Consider the following 26,358-nt stretch of genomic DNA (forward strand, 5'->3'; position numbering starts at 1 on the left):
CCTAAACAAGAGTGAGACTCCATTTCTACTTGAAAAAAAAATAGAGGGCGATGCTTGTAGGGTGCCAGCCATATACACCGAGACCGGCAGGTTCCGACCGGCAGGTTCCAACCGGCCCCGGGCCAGCTAAAAACAATGACAACTGCAACAAAAAAATAGCCAGGTGTTGTGGCTGCTGCCTGTAGTTCCAGCTACTTGGGAGGCTGAGGCAACAAAATCGCTTAAGCCTAAGAGTTGGAGGTCGCTGTGAGTTGTGATACCACAGCACTCTACCCAGGGTGACGGCTTGAGACTCTGTCTCAAAAAAAAAAAGGAAAGAAAAATTAGCTGGGCATCCGGTGGGAGGCTGAGACAGGAGGATTACTTGTGGTTGCTATGAGCTACATTCTTGCCATCACACTCTAAGCCTGGGGCAACAGAGTGAGATTCTGTCTCAAAAATAAAAAGATATGGGGCGGTACCTATGGCTCAGTGGGTAGGGCGCCAGCCCCATGTACCCAGGGTGGAGGGTTACAACACAGCCCTGGCCAAACTGCAGCAAAAAAATAGCTGGGCTTTCTGTTGGGCACCTGTAGTCCCAGCTACTCAGGAGGCTGAGGCAAGAGAATCGCCTAAGCCCAGGAGTTAGAGGTTGCTATGAGCTGGGACGCCATGGCACTCTACAGAGGGTGATAAAGTGAGACTCTGTCTCTAAACAAACAAACAAAAAAAACGAGATACATTTTGGAAATAAAACTATGACAGGATTTAGCAATAGATTAGATGAAAGAGGAGCAAGGAAGAAATCAGGAATGGCTTTTACCTAAGTTTTGGATTGAGTAACTGGTAAATGGCATTGTGGTTGCTGAGGGTAGGCAGAGGAAGGTAGAAATTAAGTTAGATTTTTATATCCTAGTGGAGACATCAAGTAGGTAGTTGGATATGATTTTGGAGCTCAAAGGATAGGGCTGGGCTGGGGACATAAATTTTGGGAGTTATCAATGCATGAGATCACCTAGGGAGAGAATGAAGATAGGAAATAGTATTTTGGCCCATGGCATGGTGGCTCATGCCTGTTATCTTAGTACTCTGGGGGGCCAAGGTGGGAGGACTGCTTGAGCCCTGGAGTTCAAGACCAGCCTGAGCAAAACAAGTCTGGTCTCTACTAAAAATAGAAAAAGGATGGTGAAAAGTGCCTAGCCTGGGCAATAGAGGGAGACTTTGTCTTAAAAAAAAAAAAGGGCGGCGCCTGTGGCTCAGTGAGCAGGGCGCCGGCCCCATATACCAAGGGTGGCGGGCTCAAACCCAGCCCCGGCCAAACTGCAACAAAAAAATAGCTGGGCGTTGTGGCGGGCGCCTGTAGTCCCAGCTACTCGGGAGGCTGAGGCAGGAGAATCGCGTAAGCCCAGGAGTTGGAGGTTGCTGTGAGCTGTGTGACACCACGGCACTCTACCAAGGGCAATAAAGTAAAACTCTGTCTCTACAAAAAAAAAAAGAGGGGGCGGTGCCTGTGGTTCAACGGGTAGGGCACCGGCCCAATATGCTGGAGGTGGCGAGTTCAAACTCAGCCCCGGCCAAGAAGTGCAAAAAAAAAAAAAAAGAAAAAGAAAAGTAAAGAGGGCTCAGTGCCTGTAGCTCAGAAGCTAGGGCACCACCCACATACACCAGAGCTGGAGTGTTTGAACCCAGCCTGGATCTGCGAAATAACAATACCAACTACCAAAAAATAGCCGGGCATTGTGGCGGGCGCCTGTAGTCCCAGATACTTGGGAGGCTGAGGCAAGAGAATCGCTTAAGCCCAGGAGTTAGAGGTTGCTGTCAGCTGTGATGCTACGGCACTCTACCGAGGGCAACATAGACTCTTATCTCAAAAATAAATAAATAAATAAATAAATAAAGGCGGCTTGGTGTCCATACCTCAGCAGTTAGTGTGCCAGCTGGCCCTTTTGAACCTGGCCTGGGCCTGCTAAACAACAATGACAACTACAACCAAAAAATATCTGGGTGTTATGGCGGGCGCTTGTATTCAGGTACTTGGGAGGCTGAGGTGAGAGAATCGCTTCAACCCAAGAGTTTGACATTGCTGTGAGCTGTGATGTTACGGCACTCTACCAAGGGGGACATAGAGAGACTCTGTCTCAAAAAAAAAAAAAGAGGGTGGTACCTGTGGCTCAAGGAATAGGGCACCAGCCCCCTATACTGGGGATGGTGGGTTCAAGGCCCGCCCTGGCCAAAACTGCAAAAAAAAAAAGAAAGAAAAAGAAACCAGTGTTTAGATGTGGGGAGGAGGAGTCATCAAGAAAGACTGGAGGTGGTGCATCTTACAGGGGTATTTGCGAAACTTGGTAAATGTAGAATGTAAATGTTTTGGCACAGTAACTGAGATAACGCCGGAAAGGCTATGTTAACCATTGTGATAAAAATGTGTCAAATGGTCTATGAAGCGAGTGTATGATGCCCCATGATCATATCAATGTATACAGTTATGATTTAATAAAAAAAAAAGAAAGACTGGAGGGTGGCGCCTGTGGCTCAAAGGAGTAGAGCGCCAGCCCCATATGCCGGAGGTGGCAGGTTCAAACCCAGCCCTGGCCAAAAAAAAAAAAAAAAAAAAAACTGCAAAAAAAAAAAAAGAAAGACTGGAAAGTATGGGTGAGGTAGGGAATGGTGCCAGGAAAGCTGAGAAGTGATTAGTAACTGCTAAGGACAGAAATTTCTTTCCATTACATTTGGCTATATGGACATTATTGGTACCTTGATAAAAGGAGTTTTATCAGTCAGATTTGGTTAGAAGAAGGAACAGAGCCTACAGATTGAACAACACAGATAATGTCTACTTTTCTTTTTTTTTTTTGAGACAGAGCCTCAAGCTGTCGCCCTGGGCTAAGTGATTTTCCTGCCTCCGCCTCCCAAGTAGCTGGGACTACAGGCTCTCGCCACAACACCTGGCTATTTTTTGGTTGCAGCCGTCATTGTTTTTAGCTGGCCCCTGTAGTCCCAGCTACTCGGGAGGCTGAAGCAAGAGAATCACTTGAGCCCAAGAGTTAGAGGTTGCTATGAGCTATGATGCCACGGTACTCTCCCAAGGGGGACAAAGAGACTGTCTCAAAGTAAATAAATACACAAACAAATAAATTACTTCTCAACATTTAAAAATTGTTTCTAATTTTAAAAAAGTCCCATTTAGGGTAACATAGTGAGACTGTCTCAAAAAAAAAAAAAAAATCCCATTTAAAAAAAAAAAGAAAAGGCTCGGTGCCTGTGGCTCAAGCAGCTAAGGCACCAGCCACATATACCTGAGCTGGCTGGTTCGAATCCAGCCTGGGCCCGCCAAACAACAATGACGGCTGCAACCAAAAAATAGCCAGGTATTGTGGCAGGCACCTGTAGTCCCAGCTACTTGGGAGGCGGAGGCAAAAGGATCACTTGAGCCCAAGAGTTTGAGGTATCAGTGATCTATGATGCACAGCGGGCAACAAAGTGAGACTGCCCAAAAAAGAAAAAAAAATTTTTTTTCTCTTTTATGGAGATAGTTTCACTCCGTTGCCCAGGCTAGAGTGCTGTGATGACAGTGTAGCTCAAAGCAACCTGAAACTTGTGGGTTCAAAGCTATTCTCCTACTGCAGCTTCCTGAATAGCTGAGACTGTAAACAACTGCCATGACACCCAGCTAATTTTTCTGTTTTTAGTAGAGAAGGGTCTCACATTTGCTGAGGCTGATCTTGAACTCCTGAGCCCAAGGGGTCCTCTACCTCGGCCTCCCACAGTGCTAGGATTATAGGTGTAGGCCACTGCAAATTATGATGGATTTACTTTTTCCAATAGCTATTAGCTTTCCTTTCTACAAAATAAACAGAACTGGAATTTGGAACCAAACAAATCAGGGTCAAAAATTTTTTTTTTCTTTTCTTTTTTTTTGAGACAGTCTCATTTGTCATCCTGGGTATAGTGTCACGGTGTTATAGCTCACAGCAACCTCAAACTCTTGGGTTCAAGTGATCCTCTTTAGCCTCCTCGGTAGCTGGGACTACAGGCACCTGCCACAACATCCAGCTATTTTTTTTAGGGATGAGTTCTCGCCCTTGCTCAGTCTGCACTCAAACTCCTGAGCTCAAGCAGTCCACCTGCCTCAGCCTCCCAGAATGCTAGGATGGTAGGTGTAAGCCACCGCACTCAGCATCAGGGTTGAATTAATTGACCTCCTGGCTTGTCATTGATTCTCATTTCTCTCATCAGTAAAGTGGGGATTAATGCCCACTTCTCAGGATTGAAGATTAGAGATTATATCTACAAAGAGCTTGGCATAATTATCAAACCTTACTAACTTGCTAACAGTGTGGGCTCTATACCCCAGTGCACCATTTCCTTTTTAATTAACTCATATGTGGCTATTGTGTTTTAACCCAAGAATCTTCTGTTAATGTTTATTTGTTTGAGAATTCCTAGTGAAGAGTCTAAGGAAGGGCCAGCTGAAAAAAGTCAGTTCAGGGGCAGGTGTGGTGGCTCACACCTGTAATCCTAGCACTCTGGGAGGCCAAGGCAGATGGATTGCTTGAGCTCACAAGTTTGAGACCAGTGTCAGCAAAAAGCAAGACCCTGTCTCTACTAAAAATAGAAAAACTGAGGCAAGAGGATCACTTGAGCCTGAGTTGGAGGTTTCTGTGAACTTTGACACCACAGCGCTCTATCCAGGGTGACAGCTTGAGACTCTGTCTCAAAAAAATAAAATAAAATAGAATAATAAAATAAAAATAGCCAGGTATTGTGGTGGGTGCCTGTAGTCCCAGCTACTTGGGAGGCTGAGGCAAGAGAATCGCTTGAACCCAAGAGTTTGAGGTTGCCATGAGCTGTGACACCACAGCACTCTACTGAGGGTGACAAAGTGAGACTTTGTCTCCAAAAAATAAAGAAAAAAAATTATTATTATTTTTTTTGGTAGAGACAGAGTCTCACTTTATCACCCTTGGTAGAGTGCCGTGGCATCACACAGCTCACAGCAACCTCCAACTCCTAGGCTTAGGTGATTCTCTTGCCTCAGCCTCCCAAGTAGCTGGGATTACAGGCGCCCGCCACAACGCCCGGCTATTTTTTTGTTGCAGTTTGGCCGGGGCCGGGTTTGAACCCACCACCCTCGGCATGTGGGGCCGGCGCCCTACCCGTTGAGCCACAGGCGCCGCCCAAGAAAAAAAAATTATTTCAGGAGGAATATGGTGGCTTACATCTGTACTCCTAGCAGTTTGACAAGCCAAAGCATGAGAATCACTAGAGGCCAGGAGTTGGAGACCAGCCTGAGCAAGAGGGAGACCCAATCTCTACTAAAAATATTAATAGAAAAATTACCAGGGCTTGGTGGTGTGTGCCTGTAGGCCCAGCTACTCAGGAGGCTGAGGCAGAAGAATCACTTGAACCCAGGAGATTGAGGTACAGTTAGCTATGATGACGCCAATGCACTGTAGCCCAGGCAATAGTGACTCTGTTTAAAAGTCATTTCAGCATGGGAGAAGGCAGGTTTTTAATATTCCTGAAGGAAGAGGCCACATGTTGGAAGATAACAGTTTATTTTTATCTTATCTTTTTCCCCCATGCCTGTAAGGAACCTTTAATACATACATCATGATGAGTTGTAAAGCTTATATGCTCAAGAGTCATTCTGCCTGTTTTAAAGCCTTGGCTCACTCTCAATGCCAGGGCAGCTATGATAACATTTCATTAGAAAGGCTCCTTCTGCAAAGAAGAGAGCCCACTCAGCTTAGCACCAGGGCAAGGATCATAATTTGAAAAGATTGACTGCTTAATGATGTTCCAAGGCCCAGCTCCTTTGCATATTGTCACTTCATTACCTGGGAGGAAAACACTGGTTTCCTAATCTTTCACATACAGGTCTTTTGGACTCTTCTAGGCAAATGCCTTCAGCTGGTTACTTGGTAATTTGCTTGGTTCACTTTTTGAAGTATAAACCATGAACTATAAGACCTTGCCTTGGTGGGCGGCACCTGTGGCTCAGTGAGTAGGGCGCCGGCCCCATATGCCAAGGGTGGTGGGTTCAAACCCAGCCCCGGCCAAACTGCAACAACAAAAAAATAGCCAGGCGTTGTGGCAGGCGCCTGCAGTCCCAGCTGCTCTGGAGGCTGAGGCAAGAGAATCACATAAGCCCAAGAGCTGGAGGTTGCTGTGAGCCGTGTGACGCCACGGCACTCTACCGAGGGCAGTAAAGTGAGACTCTGTCTCTAGAAAAAAAAGAAAAAAAAAAAAAAAGAACTTGCCTTGGAAAGTCCCAGAGCCAGCAGCTATCCAGGGTGCTTTAAGCACATATTTGTGACCTTGAACATGTAATCGTATTGTTATCCCATACACAGGACAGCTTGCTATACGTAGTATGGACTCTGTCACCCTGAGTGCTGTGGTGTCATAACTCAAACTCGTGGGTTCAATTGATCCTCTTACCTCAGCCTCCCAAGTAGCTGGGATTACAAGCCCCCTCCATAATGCCTGGCTATTTTTCCTATATATTTTTTTGAATGTTTTTTTTTTTTAATTTTATTATAATTTTTTTTTGAGACAGAGCCTCAAGCTGTCGCTCTGGGTAGAGTACTGTGGCATTGTTGTTTGGTGGGCCTGGGCTGGATTTGAACCCGCCAGTTCAGGTGTATGTGGCTGGTGCCTTAGCCTCTTGAGCCACAGGAACCAAGCCTTACTTTTCCTATTTTTAGTTAGAGGTAGGATCTCACTCTTGCTCTGGGTGGCCTCAAACTTGAGCTCAGGCAGTCCATCTGCCTTGGCCTCCTAGAGTGCTAGGATTACAGGCATGAGCCACCATGCCCAGCCATAATTTGGGGGTTTTTTTGTTTGTTTTGAGACAGTCTATGTTGCGTCACAGCTCACGGCAACCTCAAAATCTTGGGCTTAAGCGATTCTCTTGCCTTAGCCAACCAAGTAGCTTAGACTACAGGCACCTCTTACAACGCCTGGCTATTATTTTGTAGTTGTCTTACCTATGCCTGTTGTTTAGTTGTTGTTGTTTGGCAGGCCGAAGCCAGGTTCAAACCCACCAGCCTTGGTGTATGTGGCTGGCGCCCTAACTGCTGAGCTACAGGTGCCGGGTCTAGTTTGGGTTTTTCTGATTAAATGTATATAATTTAATTTATTTTTTATTTATTTATTTATTTTTCTTTTGAGACAGAGCCTCAAGCTGTCACCCTGGGTAGAGTGCGGTGGCATCACAGCTCACAGCAACCTCCAACTCCTGGGCTCAAGCGATTTCTCCTGCCTCTGCCTCCCAAGTAGCTGGGACTACAGGCGCCTGCCACAACGCCCGGCTTTTTTTTTCGTGGTAGCCATCATTATTGTTTAGCCGGCCTGGGCTGGGTTCAAACCCGCCAGCTCAGGTTATATGACTGGCACCTTAGCTGCTTGAGCCACAGTATATAATTTTAAAAATTTGTGTTTCTCAAACTTTTAAACACCAGTGATTAAATGTAGGACTATAGCTATCTACCTACTCACTAATGGGTGACCTGAGCCTCAGTTTTTTTTGTCCTTTGACTATTGTGTTTGCTAAGCCTCAATTTTTTCATCTATCAGTGAAGGCCTATATTAGTTCTCTGTAGCTTTCATATCAAAGTACCACAGACTGGGTGACTTAAACAACAGAAATATATTTTCTTGCAATTCTGGAGGATTGCTGGCAGGGTTGATTTCTTCTGAGACCTTTCTTTGGCTTCTAGATAGCTGGGGGGTTTTGTTTGGTTGGTTTTTCTTTATTAAATCATAACTGTGTAAATTAATGCACTTATGGGATACAATGTACTGATTAGATATACCATGTGGAATGCTTACATCGAACTAATTAACATACCATCACGCCACTTATTTGTTGTGGTAAGACATTTGTATTATGAGCATTAGGTGAGGTCCAACTGAATACCCTCCCTTCTGCCCTCCCCTCTCCCAGACTCAACCCCCTCCCACTCCTCCTCCCTCCTTCTTTCTGGACTATAGTTATGTTTTACCATTCATATGTATTGATTTCATAGTAGTATTGAGTACATTGGATACTTTTTTCCCTTTTTTTTTTTTTTTTTATGTAGAGACAGAGTCTCACTTTATGGCCCTCGGTAGAATGCCGTGGCCTCACACAGCTTACAGCAACCTCCAACTCCTGGGCTTAAGCGATTCTCTTGCCTCAGCCTCCCGAGTAGCTGGGACTACAGGCGCCCGCCACAACGCCCAGCTATTTTTTGGTTGCAGTTTGGCCAGGGCCGGGTTTGAACCCGCCACCCTCGGTATATGGGGCCGGCGCCTTACCGACTGAGCCACAGGCGCCGCCCCCTTTTTTCCCATTTTTGAGATACTTTACTAAGACATATGTTCTAGCTCCATCCACATAAACATAAAAAATGTAAAGTCTCCATCTTTTTATGGCTGCATAGCATTCTATGGTATACATTTACCACAATTTGTTAATCCATTCATGAGTTGATGGGCACTTGGGCTGCTTCCATGACTTGGCAATTATGACTTGGGCTGCAGTAAACATTCTGGTGCAAACGTCTTTGTTGTAAAATGATTTGTGATCACTTGGGTATATACCTAATAGAGGAATTGCAGGATCAAGCAGTAGTCTACTTTTAGTTCCTTGAAGATTCTCCAATTTTCTTTCAAAAAAGTCCGTATTAGCTTGCATTCCCACCAGCAGTGTAGAGAGAAGTGTTCCCTTCTCTCCGTATCCATGCCAACATCTGTAGTTTTGGGATTTGTGATGTGGGCTAAACTTACTGTAGTTAGATGATATCTCATAGTGGTTTTGATTTGTATTTCTCTGATGATTAAAGATGATGAGCATTTTTTCGTTTGTTTGTTGGCTATGCACCTGTCTTCTTCATAGGAGCTTCTGTTCAAGTCTCTTGCCCACAAAAAATGGGGTTATTTGTTCTTTTCTTATTGATAATAAGTTTTTCTCTGTGGTTTCTAGTTATCAGACCTTTGTCTGAAGCATAACTTGCAGAAATCTCCCATTATGAAGGTTGTGTACTCGGCTGTACAAAAGCTTTTTAGTTTGCTCAGATCCCAGTAATATATTTTTGGTATTCCTTCAATAGCCAGAGGTGTCCTCCTCATAAAATATTCTCCCAGGCCGATTTCTTCAGGCGTTTTCCCTGCAATCTCTTCTAGTATTTTTATAGTTTCATGTCTTAAGTTTAAATCTTTTATCCAGTGAGAATCAATTTTCGTTAATGGTGAAAGGTGAGGGTCCAGTTTCAGTCTTTTACAGGTTGCTAGCTAGTTCTTCCAGCACCATTTGTTAAATAGGGACTCTTTCCCCCAATGAATGTTTTTGTTTTTGTTTTTGTTTTCTTGAGACAGAGTCTCATTATGTCACCTTCAGTAGAGTACCATGGAGTCATAGCTCACAGCAATCTCAAACTCTTGGGCTTAAGCAATTCTCTTGCCTCAGCCTCCCAAGTAGCTGGGACTACAGGCGCCTGCCACAACACCCGGCTATTTTTTGTTGCAGTGGTCATTGCTGGTTAGCTGGCCCTGGCCAGGTTTGAACACACCAACTTTGGTGTATGTGGCTGGTGCCGTAACCACTGTGCCACAGGTGCGGAGCCGCAATGAATGTTTTTGATAGACTTATCAAAGATCAAATGACTAGGCTCGGCACCCATAGTACAGTGGTTATGGCGCCAGCCACATACACCGAGGCTAGTGGCTACGAACCCAGCCCAGGCCAGCTAAGCAACAATGACAACTGCAGCAGAAAAATAGTTGGGCGTTGTGGCAGGCACCTGTAGTCCCAGCTATTTGGGAGGCTGAGGCAAGAGAATCACTTAAGCCCAAAAGTTTGAGGTTGCTATGAGCTGACACCACTACCACTATACTCTACCGATGGCGACATATTGAGATTCTGTCTTCAAAAAAAAAAAAAAGGATCAAATGACAGTAAGAGCCTGGGTTCATGCCTTGGTTCTCTATTCTGCTCCATAAATCTACCTCTCTAATTTTGTGCCAGTACCAAACTGTTAGGATCACTATCTTTTTTTTTTTTTTTTTTGAAAGAGTCTCACTTTTTCACCCTCAATAGAGTACCATAGCATTATAGCTCACAGCAACCTCAAACTCTTGGTCTCAAGTGTCCTTTTGCCTCAGCCTCCCAAGTAGCTGGGACTACAGGCACCTGCCACAACGCCCAGCTATTTTTAGAGGAGGTCTCGCTCTGGCTCAGGCTGGTCTTGAACTGAGCTCTGCCTTGGCCTCCCACAGTGTTAGGATTACAGGCATGAGCCACCACTCCCAGCCTTAGATAGCTGTCTTCATGAAATGTGTTTTTCCCTCTCGTGAGGATGCCAGTTACTGGATTAGGGCCTCGCTCAATAACCTTACTTGCCTTAATTACCTCTTTCAGAACTCTGTCTCCAAATATAGTCACATTGTGAGTTACTGGGGGTTAGAACTTTATGAATTTGTGGAGGACATACTTCACCCATGTCTATTTAGTATTATTGTAGCCAGTTCATTAAGGCCACAGGTTCTTGCCTGTAGAAAGGCTTAGAAAATACATGGCAACATTAGACATTTATTCCCTGGAAATGGGAAGTATAATTTCAGAGACCTATTTACTTTGAGAGAGTTCCTTGACTAAGAGAACTCAAAGACAGTGTAAAACATCAGAATCTAGAAAAGGTTTATTTGTATTGCAGATTTTTTTTTACCTAGCCTCAGCAAGTAAGGAGGTGCATGATGGAAAAAGCTGGCTTACTGGATTGCTAAGAGGGAGTCCGCTCTTTCTTTGGTTGCTGATTCCAGATGTGTTTGTGCTGATATTCCTCCTTTCTCTCTAACCTCCCTTGCCTACTTCTCCAGTGAAGTCATAAGCAAATATTTGTGATAGTTTCTTGTCACCATGGTGACTAAAGGAACACAACCTGGTTCTCTCTTCCAGCTTCACTATCAGCTCTGCTTAAAGGACAGGATAGCCTCCAGGAGAGCCCAGACTCAGAGTCATGAAAAAACATATGTCAGGTAATAGGAGACAGTAGTCCACAGTGCTGCCTTCAGGAACCTGTCCTCTGTTAGTCTCCAGGCATAGGGTAACCAGGGACCCCAAAGGGAGGCCACTGCTGTCCCCTAGAACTTTTTTTTTTTGTCCCCCTAGAACTTTTTTACAATAAGTCCATTTGACCTTTGCCAAGTAGATGTGAAGACTTGTACATTGTAAGACTCTTCTCACTTCTATTGCTTCCCCAAACTATTTTCCTTCTCTAAGGTTGGATTGCTTCGACACCCCACCAAACTTTAGCTCTCCTCAACCTCCAATTTCACTTCCCTTTCAATCAGATTCCCCTATCAACTACTTTTTAAAAACTTATTAGAGGCAGGGTCTCACTCTGTCACCCATGCTAGAGTGCAGTGACAGGATCATAGCTTAAAGGATCCTCTTCACTTTAGCCTTCTGAATAGCTGAGACTTCAGGCTATTCACACCACCACACTAGCTAATTTTTTTCCCCTTTGTTCCTTTTCTTTTCTTCCTTTTCTTTTTTGAGACAGAGTCTCACTCCATCGGGGCACATAGAATACAGTGGCATCATCACATCTCACTGCAACCTCAGACTCCTGGGCTCAGAGATCCTCCTGCCTCCTCCTGTGTAGCTGGGACTACAGGTGTGTACCACCATGCCAAGCTAATTTTTTCTATTTTTAGTAGATATGGGTCTTGCTCTTGCTCAGGCTGGTCTTGCCTCATCTTCCCAGCATGGTTGGATTACAGATATGGGTAACTGCCCTGGCCCCGGCGAATTTTTTGAACATTTTTCTGGTAGAGATAATGGCTTGCTGCGTTGCCCAGGCTGGTCTTCAACTTCTTCTGCCCTCAAGCAATGCTCCACCTTGACCTCCCAAAGTGCGACCCAATGTGCCTGGCCTGCCTGATAGTAAGGTTTTCTAAGGCTCCAAAAGAGCCAACACACTCCCGAAGATTAAGGTGGAAGGACCTATACTACCAGATAAGAAATTTGTTAAAAATTATTAATCAAGGTAATATGATACAGGAGCAAGAAAGAAACTGACCAACGGGAGGGAGCCTAAAACTAGATTTGGGCATATTTGGGAGAGTTGCTTGATTGCAGGAGTGGCATAGTGGAAAAGGAAAGGCTGTTCAGTGCCTGGACAGTTGATTATACACTTAAGAAATCTAACCTTAGGTGGCACCTGTGGCTCAAGGAGTAGGGCGCCAGTCCCATATGCCGGAGGTGGTGGGTTCAAACCCAGCCCTGGCCAAAAACCACAAAAAAAAAAAAAAAAAAAGAAATCTAACCTCATTGGTAATCTGGGATTTGCAAATCAGTATCTTAGTAAAATACCTTATTATATCCAGTAGGTTGTCAAAAGTGGAAATTCTAGGCCTGGTGCAGTAGCTCACGTCTATAATCCTAGCACTCTGGGAACATGAGATGGGTGGATTGTTTAAATTCAGGAGTTCGAGACCAGCCTGAGAACGAGTGGGACCAGGTCTACACAAAAATAGAAAAAGTAGCCAGGCATGGTAGCATATGCTTGTGGTCCTAGCTACTCAGGAGGCTGAAGCAAGAGGATCATTTGAACCCAAGAGTTTGAGGTTGCTGTGAGCTATGATGCCATGGCACTTTATCCAGTGCACCAGAATGAAACTCTGTCTCAAAAAAAAAAAAAACAACAATTGGGCAGTGCCTGTAGCACAATGGGTAGGGCACCGGCCCCATGTTCCAAGAGTGGCGGGTTCAAACCTGGCCCGGCCAAACTGCAACAAAAAAATAGTTAGGTGTTGTGGTGGGCACCTATAGTCCCAGCTACTGGGAGGCTGAGGCAAGAGAATTGCCTAAGCCCAGGAGTTGGAGGTTACTGTGAGCTATATGACACTACAGCACTCTACCGAGGGTGATAAAGTGAGACTCTGTCTCCACAAAAAAAAAAAAAATTAAGGGCAGCATCTGTGGCTCAGTGCATAGGGCGTTGGCCCCATATACTGAGGATGGTGGGTTCGAACCCGACCGTGGCCAAACTACAGCAACAAAAAAAATAGCTGGGCGTTGTGGAGGGCACCTACAGTCCCAGCTACTCGGGAGGCTGAGGCAAGAGAATCGCCTAAGTCCAAGAGATGGAGGTTACTGTGAGCTGTGACTCCACCATACTCTACTGAGGGGGACAAACTGAGACTGTCTCTAAAAAAAAAAACATTATAGGGCGGCGCCTGTGGCTCAGTCGGTAAGGCGCCGGCCCCATATACCGAGGGTGGCGGGTTCAAACCCGGCCCCGGCCAAACTGCAACCAAAAAATAGCCGGGCGTTGTGGCGGGCGCCTGTAGTCCCAGCTACTTGGGAGGCTGAGGCAAGAGAATCGCTTAAGCCCAGGAGTTGGAGGTTGCTGTGAGCTGTGTGAGGCCATGGCACTCTACCGAGGGCCATAAAGTGAGACTCTGTCTCTACAAAAAAAAAAAAAAAAAAAAAAAAAAAAAAAAACATTATAACAGGTCATGATAGCAGGGGTTTTTTTGGGGAGGTGGAGAGGGTTGAGGATGAGGGAGCCTGGCATAGGGAAGAGAGAGCCCATAATTCAGGCATATTGAAAATGTTCTAGTGGGCCTGGCTCACGTCTATAATCCTAGCACTTGGGGAAGCCAAGGTGGGTGAATTGCCTGAGCTCCCAAGTTCTGACCATCCTGAGCCAGAATAAGACCTTGTCTCTAAAAATACCTGGGTGCTGGGTGGCGCCTTTGGCTCAGCGAGTAGAATGCCATCCCCATACAATGAGGGTAGTGGCTTTGAACCCGGCCCCGGCAAAACTGCAACAACAACAACAAAAAAAAACTAGCTGGGCGTTATGGTGAGCACCTGTAGTCCCAGCTACTCAGGAGGCTGCGGCAAGAGAATCAATCGCCTAAGCCCAAGAGCTGGAGGTTGCTGTGAGCTGTGCTCTCACGGCACTCTACCAAGGGCGATACAGTAAGACTCTTGTCTCTAAGAAAAGAAAAAATACCCAGGTGCTGTGGGGTGCCTGTAGTCCTTAGCTACTTGGGAGGCGGAGGCAAGTGAATTGGTTGGCCCAAGAGTTTGAGGTTACTGTGAGCTGTGATGCCATAGTGCTCTACTGAGGGTGACAAAGTGAGACTGTCTAAAAAAAAAAAAAAAGAAAGAAAATGTTTGGGGTGGCTACTGTGGCTCAGTGGGTAGGGCGCTGGCCCCATATACTGAGGGTGGCAGGTTCAAACTCAGACCTGGCCAAATTGCAACAACAAAAAAAATAGCTGGGCATTGTGGCGGACGCCTGTAGTCCCAGTTACTCAGGAGGCTGAGGTAAGAGAATCGCCCAGGCCTGCCAAACAACAATGACAACCACAACCAAAAAATAGCTGGGTGTTGTGGCGGGCGCCTGTAGTCCCAGCTACTTGGGAGGCTGAGGCAAGAGAATCACTTAAGCTCAGGAGTTGGAGGTTGCTGTGAGCTGTGAAGCCACGGCACTCTACCCAGGGCAACAGCTTGAGGCTCTGTCTCAGAAAAAAAGGAAAGAAAAAAAGAAAATGTTTTAGTGCTTAGATGGATTATATTTTTTCCTTACAATTTGTGTATATTTCTTGGTTTTGTTTTATTACATTACATAATAAATTTTATTTTATTTCTTTTTTTAGACAGTCTCAAGCTATCACCCTGGGTAGAGTGTCGTGGTGTCAAAGCTCACAGCATCCTCCAATTTAGGCTCAAGCTATCCTCTTGCCTCATTTTTTCTATTTTTAGTAGAAATGGGATCTTGCTTTTGCTCAGGCTGGTCTCGAACTCGCGAGATCAAGCAATCTACCTGTGTTGGCCTCCCAGAGTACTAGGATTACAGGCATGAGCCACTGTGTGTGACCCATGATAAATTTTTTTTTTTTTTTTTGTAGAGACAGTCTCACTTTACCGCCCTCGGTAGAGTGCCATGATGTCACACGGCTCACAGCAACCTCCAAGCTTTTGGGCTTACGCGATTCTCTTGCCTCAGCCTCCCAAAGAGCTGGGACTACAGGCACCCGCCACAATGCCCGGCTATTTTTGGGTTGCAGTTTTGGCCGAGGCCGGGTTTGAACCCACTACCCTCAGTATATGGGGCCGGCACCCTACTCACTGAGCCACAGGCGCCACCCAATAAATTTTAAATTTTTAAAAATTTTAAAAAATGGTGGGTATATAGGTCACTAAAGAAAGATAACTGGTAGGCCAGGCATAGGGGCTTACTCATGCCTATGTTAGAACTCTGGAAGCCTGAGGAGGGAGGATCCCTTGAGTTCAGGAGTTCAAGACCATCCCGAATAAGAGTGAATCCATGTCTCTACGAAAAATTGAAAAATTAGGGCACAGGAATGTGCATCTATAGTCCTAGCTACTGGAAAGGCTAAGCCAGGAGGATCACTTGAAGAAAAAAAAAAAAAAGATACAACATTCCACACAATTGAGTTTACTACATAATATTTAACCTGACTGGGTTAAATATATCTGAGTTTATTGGATAAGCCATGTAAGTATTCTGTGGTGAAATGGAGATGATCAAAACTTGTGAGCATTTACTCGTTCTAAGCATTGTTCTAAGAAGTACTTCACATATTAACCTATGTAAGCCTTATAACAACTCTGTGAAATAGGAATTGTTATGTCCCTGTTCTTTTTTTTTTTTTTTATAAAGACAGTCTTATTTTGCCGCCCTCAGTAAAGTGCTGTGGCATCACAGCTCACAGCAACCTCCAGCTCTTGGGTTTAGGCGATTCTCTTGCCTCAGCCGCCCAAGTAGATGGGACTACAGGCGCCTGCCACAATGCCTGGCTATTTTTGTTGTTGTTGTTTGGCCAGGGTTGGGTTTGAACCTGCCACCTTTGGTATATGGGGCCGGTGCCCTACTCACTGAGCCACAGGCGACACCCAGTTATGTCCCTGTTTTTCATCTTTCATTAAAGATGAAATTCTGAAGCAGAGGTTAAAGCACTTGTTCAAGGTTGCACAGCTAATATATGGTAGAGCCAGGATTTGAACCCAGATAATCTAGCTCCGGGCCCCACACCTTTAACTACTATGCTTATACCAGTTCCTATAATAACACCTATTTAAGGAGCTTATTTATGATTAAAGGAGACTCTAGGTACGTGTGTGTTGGTAGGGGTGGTGTTAGACATCTCAGGTGTGTACTGAGATTAGTAGGCCTCTTTGACGGCTGTGGTCTCTATGGAATAGGGGAAGGTGCAGGGTGGGTAGAGGCAGAAGCCTGCTGAAAAGGAAATGCTGTGCTCTTAAGGATTGTTAGCAATGTGTTTGTATTTTCCTTTCTTCTAGAGACCATGGCGAGCCCAGGGAAAGACAATTATCGAATGAAGAGCTATAAGAACAATGCCCTAAACCCTGAGGAGATGAGGCGAAGAAGAGAGGAAGAGGGCATTCAGCTCCGGAAGCAGAAGCGTGAGCAACAAGTGGGTTAACCAGAGTATTCTTGTTCTGGTTAACAAGAATTTCCAGAGCATAATTGTTCAGGAAAGTGATCCAGCCCCTATGGTTGGCCTTCCCCTTGCACACTTAGCAAAGTAGCTTACTTAGTAGGCCAGTCATCAAATTTCCATTGTTATGCTAAGTGGCATTTGTTACTGTTTGTTTGTTTGTTTTGTAGAGACAGAGTCTCACTTTATTGACCTCGGTAGAGTGCCATAGTAGAGTGCCATGGCGTCACACAGCTCACAGCAACCCCCAACTCCTAGGCTTAGGCGATTCTCTTGCTTCAGCCTCCTGAGTAGCTGGGACTACAGGCACCCACCACAACGCCCAGCTGTTTTTTTTTTTTTTTTTTTTTTGGTACAGTTTGGCCAGGGCCAGGTTTGAACCCGCCACCCTGATATATGGGGTCAGTGCTCTACCCACTGAGCCACAGGCGCCACCCAAATTTCCATCGTTATAACAAAATGTTGGGAGCTTTAAAAGAATCTCCTTTCCACAAGTTAGACCAACTTAGACATTATTTATGTGTGCTTTTTCTCTTCTTCATGCTGCAGTCAGTATTAGGCCTGGCCTTCAATACCCAGCTCCAAGCCAGGCCCCTTTAAGAGGCTCAGCAGCCATTCTGGGCTGCCCTACTTCTTTATATTTTCTTGAGTTTGTTCTTTGTAAGCATCCCTAGGACTGAAGCTATGTTAGTATCTCACCATATGCACTCCTATCCCACACCACCACCAAATTGGTGCCTTGATCAGGTCTACATATTCGGTCACCTAACCTATTTTTTTCTCACTGGCTTGCTATACCATCATTCCTCTCTTTCAAGGCCTTTTATATATATCATCTTTTTTACAAAGGGCATAGAAATCTTTAAATATTTTTTTACTTATAAAAATGATCTCTTATAAAATGCAAACAATTCTGATGTAACACGAAAGGTAAAGCCCCTAAATATTTTTCTCTGTGAGTATTCAGTAGTCCCCTCCTACCTGCATGGGATATGTTCTAACCCCCCCCACCTCCCCATGGATGCCTTAAAATGGATAGTACTGAACCTTACATATACTGTGTTTTTTCCTATACTTTCGTGTTTTCACTTAAAAGAAGCACTTTACAGCTTCTCTGTGGCATATCTCAATTGTTGGCATCACTACTTTTGTACTTTGGGGCCAGTTTTAAATAAAATAAGGGTTAATTAAACACAAGCACTACAGTTTGACAACTGAGTCAGCTGCTAAGTGACTAACAGGCAGTAGCACATATAGCATGGATACACTGGACAAAGGAGTGATTCATATCCCAGGAAGGACAGAGTAGAATAGTGTGAGATTTCACCACACTGTTCAGAATGGCAATTTAAAACATAAGGAATTGTTTTTTTCTAGAATACTCCATTTTTTTTTTTTTGTAGAGACAGAGTCTCACTTTATGGCCCTCGGTAGAGTGCCGTGGCATCACACAGCTCACAGCAACCTCCAACTCCTGGGCTTAAGCAATTCTCTTGCCTCAGCCTCCCGAATAGCTGGGACTACAGGCGCCCGCCACAACACCCGGCTATTTTTTGTTTGCAGTTCGGCCGGGGCCGGGTTTGAACCCACCACCCTCGGTATATGGGGCCGGCGCCTTACTAACTGAGCCACAGGTGCCGCCCTAGAATACTCCATTTAATATTTTTGGATTACAGTTGACCATGGGTAACTGAGAGTATGGTAAGCAAAACTGTGGATAAGGGAGAACTACTGTATAAAGGTTGACCTCATTTTCTCAACTTCTCTAGTATTTCCTTGCCATTTATGCCATAATTTAACATTGGATTGTTCTTTGTTTTCTTTGGTCAGTGAATAATCGTAGTATTGTCTTTTTACTTTCAGCTTTTTAAACGGAGAAATGTGGAGCTGATTAATGAAGAGGCTGCCATGTTTGATAGTATCCTCATGGACTCCTATGTGAGCTCCACCACTGGGGTAAGACAGTGCCTGGGAAGTACTTGCTTCTAAGAATAGAAGTTGGGCAGTTCATGCCATAGCTAGGCTATGCTTTTTTATCCATGGGCCCTTTTGTAATTGGTCAGTTTAAAGAGTTAATAAGGATTCATCTCTGGAAATATCTGAGGAAACATTTAAAGGCTAGCACTCAGGGAGGCCAAGGCAGGTGAATTGCCTGAGCGTACAGGTTTAAGACCATTCTGAGCCAGAGCAAGACCTCATCTCTAAAAATAGCCGGGTTTGTGGTGGGCATCAGTAGTCCCAGCTGCTTGGGAGGCTGAGGCAAGAGAATCATTTGAACCAAAGAGTTTGAGGTTACTGTGAGCTATAACACCACATGTGACAAAGTGAGACTCTATCTCAAAAAACAAAACAAAACAAAAAACCCACACATTTAAGGGAAGCCATCAGTTGCCTCAGAAATTAGGAATCACTTTCAAATGTCCTAACTTGAAGGAGCCATGGATTAAAAAAACCCCTTTTGCTGAGCCTATTATGCTATCCTCTTGCCCTCAAGCCTTAGAAAACAGGATGCCAAGGAGGATTATACACTCTCATCTGGCTCTAGTGTTGGTTTACAAAGTCCTAAACTTGTTTCATGTTTTAGGAGAGTGTGATCACAAGAGAGATGGTGGAGATGCTCTTTTCTGATGATTCTGACCTGCAGTTAGCAACCACACAGAAATTTCGGAAACTGCTCTCTAAAGGTATAAAGCCTGGTCCTTTTCAGAGGGGCCCTATATGATTTAATCTCTTGTTTTCTTTTACCAGTGTCATTAACAGCTCTCACTCTTGCTCATTTCTGCTCTAACCCAACTATCTTGGTGTTCCTTATACAAGGCTGGCACATTCCCACTTGGCACTAAATATTCCTTCTGCCTGATATCCTCTACTACCAAATATCTATGTAGTAACTCCCTCACTTATATGATCAGATCCTATCTTAGTGAAGCATGCCCTGACTCCTAAAATTGCAAGCTGTCTGCCACAGTATTTTTTATCTCTTTACCTTGCCCTACATATTCTCCCCCACCCCCATTATATTTATTATCATCTAACATACTAAAATATCTCTTCCCATTAGGATGTAAGGTTTATGTGGGCAGGGACTTTGGGTTTTTTAACTCCTATATCTTCAATACCTAGAACTGTGGTTACATAATAGGTGCTCAATAAAATTTTGATTTATGATAGGAAAATACCTCTTGCTTTAATATATTAAGCAGTCCTGGGCGGCGCCTGTGGCTCAGCGGGTAGGGCACGGGCCCCATATGCCGAGGGTGGCGGGTTCAAACCCAGCCCCAGCCAAACTGCAATAACAAAAAAAAAAATAGTCGGGCGTTGTGGCGGGCGCCTGTAGTCCCAGCTACTTAGGAGGCTGAGTCAAGAGAATCGCCTAAGCCCAAGGATTTGGAGGTTGCTGTGAGCTGTGTGACGCCACGGCACTCTACCGAGGGTGATAAAATGAGACTCTGTCTCTACAAAAAAAAATAAAATAAGCAGTCCTCCCATGAAGAGACTGCTGTATTTTCTTAGAAGGGAAACATGTAGACTAGGTTTGTTTATCCTTTCTCCCTTTTCCTTTCTCCCTTAACCATACTTTGCTTATGTTCAGTAAGCCAAAGGTGAGTGTACCTAAATTAAGATTAGGTTTACTGGCTAAATGTGGTGGCTCATGCCTATAATCCCAGCACTTGGGAGGCCGAGGTTAGTTGGATTGCCTGAGCTCACAGGTTTGAGACCGGCCTGAGCCAGAACAAGACCCCATCTCTAAAAATAACCGGGCATTGTGGCAGGTGCCTATAGTCCCAGCTACTTTGGGAGACTGAGGCAAGAGAATCACTTAAGCCCAGGAGTTGGAGGTTGCTGTGAGTGATGACACTACAGCACTCTACTGAGGGCAACAAAATGAGACTCTGTCTCAAAAAAAAAAAAAAAAAGATTGGCTTTACTCTTTAGCATTCCAACTATTCAATGATGAGCAGGTATTATTAAAACCACCTTATAAGAGGGAGGTTGAGAACGTTCATAACAGTACTCAGAAGTATCTATTCCAAGATGACTGTTCTGGAACAAAAGAAAAAAGTATCTAGGCTGAGCACAGTGGCTCAAGCATGTAAGGCTGGCACTATGGGAAGCCATGGCACATGGATTGCCTGACCTCAGGAGTTAAATACTAGCCCGAGCAAGAGTGATACCCAGTCTATTAAAATAGAAAAAATAGCTGGGTGTTGTGGCAGGGGCGTAGTTCCAGCTACTCAGGAGGCTAAGGCAAGAGGATTGCTCAAGCCTAAGATTCTGAGGTTGCTGTGAGCTATAATGCCATCGCATTCTACCCAGAGTCACAAATGAGACTATGTCTCAAAAAAAAGAAGAAAAAAAGTACCCAGGAAAGGTTGTGAGTTGATCCCTGTGAATGGTGATCAGCCAAAGCTTCTTTTGACTTTTATTTCCCCTTCTTCCTCCTCCAGAGCCTAGTCCTCCAATAGATGAAGTTATCAATACTCCAGGAGTGGTAGATCGGTTTGTGGAGTTTTTGAAGAGAAATGAGAATTGTACTTTACAGGTAAGTCTTGGGAGGAGGGAATATTAGATGAAAGTCCTTCCAAGAAATCGTGGTGTTTGCTGGGCATGATGGCTCATGCCTATAATTCTAGCACTCTGGGAGGCTGAGGTGGGTAGGTTGCCTGAGCTCAGGAGTTTGAGACCAGCCTGAGCAAGAGTGAGACCCTATTTCTACTAAAAATAGAAAAACTAGTGGGGCATTGTGGTAGGTACCTGTAGTCCCCAACTACTCAGGAGGCTGAGGAAAGAGGATCCCCTGAGCCCAGGAGTTTGAGCTATGAGCTGTGATGTCAGGGCACTCTACCCAGAGTGACAGAGTGAGACTCTGTCTCAAAAAAAAAAAAAAAAACAAATTTAGCCAGGCGTTGTGGCGGGCCCCTGTGGTCCCAGCCACTTGGGAGGCTGAGGCAGGAGAATCACTTAAGCCCAGGAGTTTGAGGTTGCTGTGAGCTGTGACACCATGGCACGCTACCGGAGGTGACACAGTGAGACTCTGTCTTAAAAAGAATTTTTTTTTGTAAGAGGAACTTTACCTCTTTTTTTTTTTTTTTTTTTTGTAGAGACAGAGTTTCACTTTATTGCCCTCGGTAGAGTGCCATGGTGTCACACAGCTCACAGCAACCTCCAACTCCTGGGCTTACGCAATTCTCCTGCCTCAGCCTCCCGAGTAGCTGGGACTACAGGCGCCCGCCACAACGCCCGGCTATTTCTTTTGTTGCAGTTTGGCTGGGGCTGGGTTTGAACCCGCCACCCTGGGTATATGGGGCCGGCGCCCTGCTCACTGAGCCACAGGCGGAACTTCACCTCTTAATGCAATCAGCACAACCTAGTTTCTTGTACCCTCAATGAATCCTCAACAATAAAAAAAAAAATGTTTTTGCACTGGGATATTTCTATCGACAGTTCTCTCAGGAAAAATGCAAGTAATGTGAGGTACCTTTTAAAAGAAACCATCAGGGGGGTGCCTGTAGCTCAGTGGGTAGGGCGCCGGCCACATACACCAAGGCTGGCAGGTTGGAACCCAGCCCGGGCTTGATAAAACAACAATGACAACTGCAACCAAATAATAAATAAAGAGAATCAAAATCTCTTTCTTAAAACTATCTCAAGAGGGCGGCGCCTGTGGCTCAGTGAGTAGGGCGCCGGCCCCATATGCTGAGGGTGGCGGGTGCAAACCCAGCCCCGGCCAAACTAACAAAAAAATAGCCGGGCGTTGTGGCGGGCGCCTGTAGTCCCAGCTGCCTGGGAGGCTGAGGCAAGAGAATCGCGTAAGCCCAAGAGTTAGAGGTTGCTGTGAGCCGTGTGACGCCACGGCACTCTACCCGAGGGCGGTACAGTGAGACTCTTGTCTCTACAAAAAAAAAAAAAAAAAACTATCTCAAAAGAAAGAAAGGTGCTAGAATATGTCAGACTGATCATTCAGTTTTCTTTTCTTTCTTTCTTTTTTTTTTTTTGTAGAGACAGAGTCTCACTTTATGGCCCTTGGTTGAGTGCCGTGGCATCACACGGCTCACAGCAACCTCTAACTCTTGGGCTTACGCGATTCTCCTGCCTCAGCCTCCCGAGCAGCTGGGACTACAGGCGCCCACCACAACGCCCAGCTATTTTTTTGTTGCAGTTTGGCCGGGGCTGGGTTTGCACCCTCCACCCTCGGCATATGGGGCCGGCGCCCTACTCACTGAGCCATAGGCGCCGCCGGATCATTCAGTTTTCTATCACAGAGTGTGGGTTGGATGTGGCAGCTCATGCCTATGATCCTGGTACTCTGGGAGGTTGGGGTGGGAGGATTGGTTGAGCTTGAGTTCAAGACCAGCCTGAGCAAAACCAAGACCCTGTCTCTACGGAAAATAGGAAAAACTAGCTGGGTGTTGTGGCAGCCACCTGTAGTCCCAGCTAAGGCAGGAGAATTGTTTGAACCCAAGAGTTTGAAGTTGCTGTGAGCTTTGATACCAAGGTACACTACCACAGGACAACAAAATGAGACACTATCCTAAAACACCAAACAAATAAAGGCAATACAAACAAAACAACCTGTGTGTCCTGAGGCAGATTATTTAGCCTCTCTGAGTCTCTCTTCTCAGAGATGAGTCATGGGTCAATTCATCAAAATTTGCTAGAAACTCAATTGAACGGACTTTGAGAGACACATCTTGCTCTAATTCTCATTTCAGAAGTGAAGAAAATGAAGCTTAGGAAATAAAAAAGTGATTTCCCCAGCGACCCATGCAGAGCTAAACCATTGAAACCCAGTTTCTTCTCCTATACATCAACATCACTGCCTCTTCCCACCATTTAAACTAAGGGAAGGGCTGAGCACCTGTAGCTCAAGCAGCTGAGGTGCCAGCCACATACACCTGAGCTGGAGGGTTCCAATCCAGCCCCGGCCTGCCAAACAACAACAACTACAACCTAAAAATAGCCGGGCGCCTGTGGCTCAGTGGGTAGGGCACTGACCCCATATTCTGAGGGTGACGGGTTCAAACCTGGCCCCGGCCAAACTGCAACAAAAAAATATCCAGGCATCGTGGCGGGTACCTGTGGTCCCAGCTACTCAGGAGGCTGAGGCAAGGGAATCACCTAAGTCCAGGAGTTGGAGGTTGCTGTGAACTGTGTGATGCCATGGCACTCTACCAAGGACAATAGAGTGAGACTCTGTCTCTAAAAAAAATAATAATAAATAAATAAACTGAGGGGTTTGGCACCCGTAGCATAGTGGTTATGGTGCCAGCCACATACACCAAGGGTGACAGGTTCGAACCCAGCCTAGGCCAGCTAAACAACAATGACAACTGCAACAAAAAATAGCCAGGCGTTGTGGCGGGTGCCTGTAGTCCCAGCTACTCGGGAGGCTGAGGCAAGAGAACCACTTAAGCCCAAGAGTTTGAGGTTGCTGTGAGCTGTGACTTCATAGCATTCTACCAAGGGTGACTTAGAGAGACTCTGTCTCAAAAAAAAATTAATTAATTACATAAACAAACAAAGCGAGGAGTGGAAAGGTTTATATTTTGTGTGTGTTTTTTAAGGGCATGGGTAAGAGGCTTACTCTTCTGAGCCAGCTGATGGGCATGACTACTCAGTTTGGAATGACCTTTCAATCATGGCTTAATTTCACTTTCAGTTTGAAGCTGCCTGGGCTCTAACAAACATTGCCTCTGGAACCTCTCAGCAGACCAAAATTGTCATTGATGCAGGCGCCGTCCCCATCTTTATAGAGCTGCTTAACTCAGACTTTGAGGATGTACAGGAACAGGTAATACATAGATTTGTCTTAATTCTTAATGGTACTTACAGTATAATAAGAATATATATTTCGCCTTTTTCCTTATTCTTGGTATAGTGCTATTAAAACCCTTGAAATTTTCTCAGTGATAGGAGTATCTTATTTATTGAGCCCCTCTGGAACACACCTTAGTCTATGCTAATGAGGTAACTCATTCTTGGTAGCTTTAGAATGGAACTGCACACTAGAAAGACCAAACATAGGATTTAAAGGTAGGAAATATTAGCTCTATCTATCTTTCTTCGGGGCTGGGGGGCGGGGGGGGCGGGTAATAAAAATTCTTGAACAAGAAGATTGGGAGAGTTTCCAGGTTGTGAACACAACGTATTGGGAAGGTACCAAAGGGCATGGAAGCTCTGTACCCCCATCCACTACTCCCTGCATACCTTGTCCTACTTGCCCTCTGCATCTTTTCCATTTGGCTATTCTTGAGTTGTACCTTTTTAATAAACTGGTAAGTGTAAGTAAAGTGATTTTTTTAGTTCATCTCTAGCAAATTATCAAACTGAGGATGGGGATGAAGGGATCACCAAATTTATAGCTGTTTTATTAGAAGCACAGGTGACGTCCAGGACTTGAAACTTGTGTCTGAAGTGGGAGTAGTCTTGTGGGGACTTAACCTGTGGGGTTTTTGCTAACTCCAGGAGTTAGTGTCAGAATTGAATTAAATTGTTGCACACACAACAACCTTAAAGAATTGGTTATGGGTGGCGCCTGTGGCTCAAGGAGTAGGGCGCCGGTCCCATATGCCGGAGGTGGCGGGTTCAAACCCAGCCCCGGCCAAAAAAAAAAAAGAATTGGTTATTGAGATGGGGAAAACTCCATACATTTGTGTCAGAGAAGTATTAGAATCAAAGACACAAATCATGGCAATAAAGACACAACTTCCATTTCTCCCACTGAATTATTACTATTGGACAGAAGTAGGGAGTAGTAGTAAGATCTCTTCATCGTTGCCACATGTAGGATTCGTCCAAAGCATCTGTAAGAATGCAAGTTTCTGGCCAGGCATGATGTCTGTAATTCTAGCACTTTGGGAAGCCAAGTTGGGTGGATTGCTTGAGCTTACGAGTTTGAGCAAAAGCAAGACCCCATCTCTACTAAAAATAGACAAACTGAGGCAAGAGGATCGCTTGAGCCCAAGACTTGGGGGTTGCTGTGAGCTGTGACACCACAATATTCTACCCCAGGGCAACAGACTTTTAAAAGACTCTGTCTTTTGGGCAGCGCCTGTGGCTCAGTCAGTGAGGCGCCAGCCCCATATACTGAGGGTGGCGGGTTCAAACCCGGCCCCGGCCAAACTGCAACCAAAAAATAGCCGGGCATTGTAGCGGGCGCCTGTAGTCCCAGCTACTTGGGAGGCTGAGGCAAGAGAACCGTGTAAGCCCAGGAGTTGGAGGTTGCTGTGAGCTGTGTGAGGCCATGACACTCTACCCAGAGCCATAAAGTGACACTCTGTCTCTACAAAAAAAGAAAAAAAAAAAAAAAGACTGTCTTTTAAAAAAAGGGAGGAGGGGCTTGGCACCCGTAGCATAGCGGTTATGGCGCCAGCCACATGCACTGCGGCTGGCAGGTTTGAACCCGGCTCCGGCCTGCTAAACAACGACAACTGCTTCAGAAAAAATAGCTGAGTGTTGTGGCAGGTGCCTGTTGTCCCAGCTACTTGGAAGGTTGAGGCAAGTTTGAGGTTGCTGTGAGCTGTGATGCCATGGCACTCTACCGAGGGCAACATGAGACCATTGTCTCCAAAAAAAAAAAAGTAAACAGGGAGGTCTTCTGAGCTTGTTTAGTACGTGTCAGGCCTTGACATGGTTCTTAGCCTGGTGGGTACTCATTGCTTAGTCATGGATATAAAGCACTCATAGAAGCTACCAGGCCCTGTGTGTGACAATTCCATCATCCCCTTTTCAGGCAGTCTGGGCACTGGGAAACATAGCTGGAGACAGCTCCGCTTGCCGAGATTATGTCTTGAACTGTTCCATCCTTAATCCTTTGTTAACGTGAGTAATTATAATCATCTGCATCTGGGATATCTATAGCGTAACCATGTGACAGGTCATTTATGAGCA

The 26,358-nt window shown here is 45.2% G+C and overlaps 1 protein-coding gene across 3 annotated transcripts in view; it reads left to right on the forward strand.

Moving 5' to 3' along the window:
* Positions 1-26,358, forward strand: part of KPNA6 (karyopherin subunit alpha 6) — a 59,231-nt gene that overhangs the window by 18,626 nt on the left and 14,247 nt on the right. Inside the window, exons 1-8 of one of the 3 annotated variants that reach the window (XM_053575566.1) lie at positions 10,939-11,001; positions 11,529-11,642; positions 16,310-16,443; positions 18,331-18,423; positions 19,052-19,151; positions 20,916-21,010; positions 24,128-24,259; positions 26,201-26,289. In XM_053575566.1, coding sequence (XP_053431541.1) covers positions 10,983-11,001; positions 11,529-11,642; positions 16,310-16,443; positions 18,331-18,423; positions 19,052-19,151; positions 20,916-21,010; positions 24,128-24,259; positions 26,201-26,289 — 776 coding nt within the window. In that variant the 5' untranslated portion in view covers positions 10,939-10,982. Of the gene's footprint in view, positions 1-10,938; positions 11,002-11,528; positions 11,643-16,309; positions 16,444-18,330; positions 18,424-19,051; positions 19,152-20,915; positions 21,011-24,127; positions 24,260-26,200; positions 26,290-26,358 lie in introns of those variants that run through there. The other 2 variants (XM_053575567.1, XM_053575568.1) reach the window with 2 other exon arrangements.

This window comes from Nycticebus coucang, chromosome 22, assembly GCF_027406575.1.
Source record: "Nycticebus coucang isolate mNycCou1 chromosome 22, mNycCou1.pri, whole genome shotgun sequence".
In the NCBI taxonomy this organism is placed as follows: Eukaryota; Metazoa; Chordata; class Mammalia; order Primates; family Lorisidae; genus Nycticebus; species Nycticebus coucang.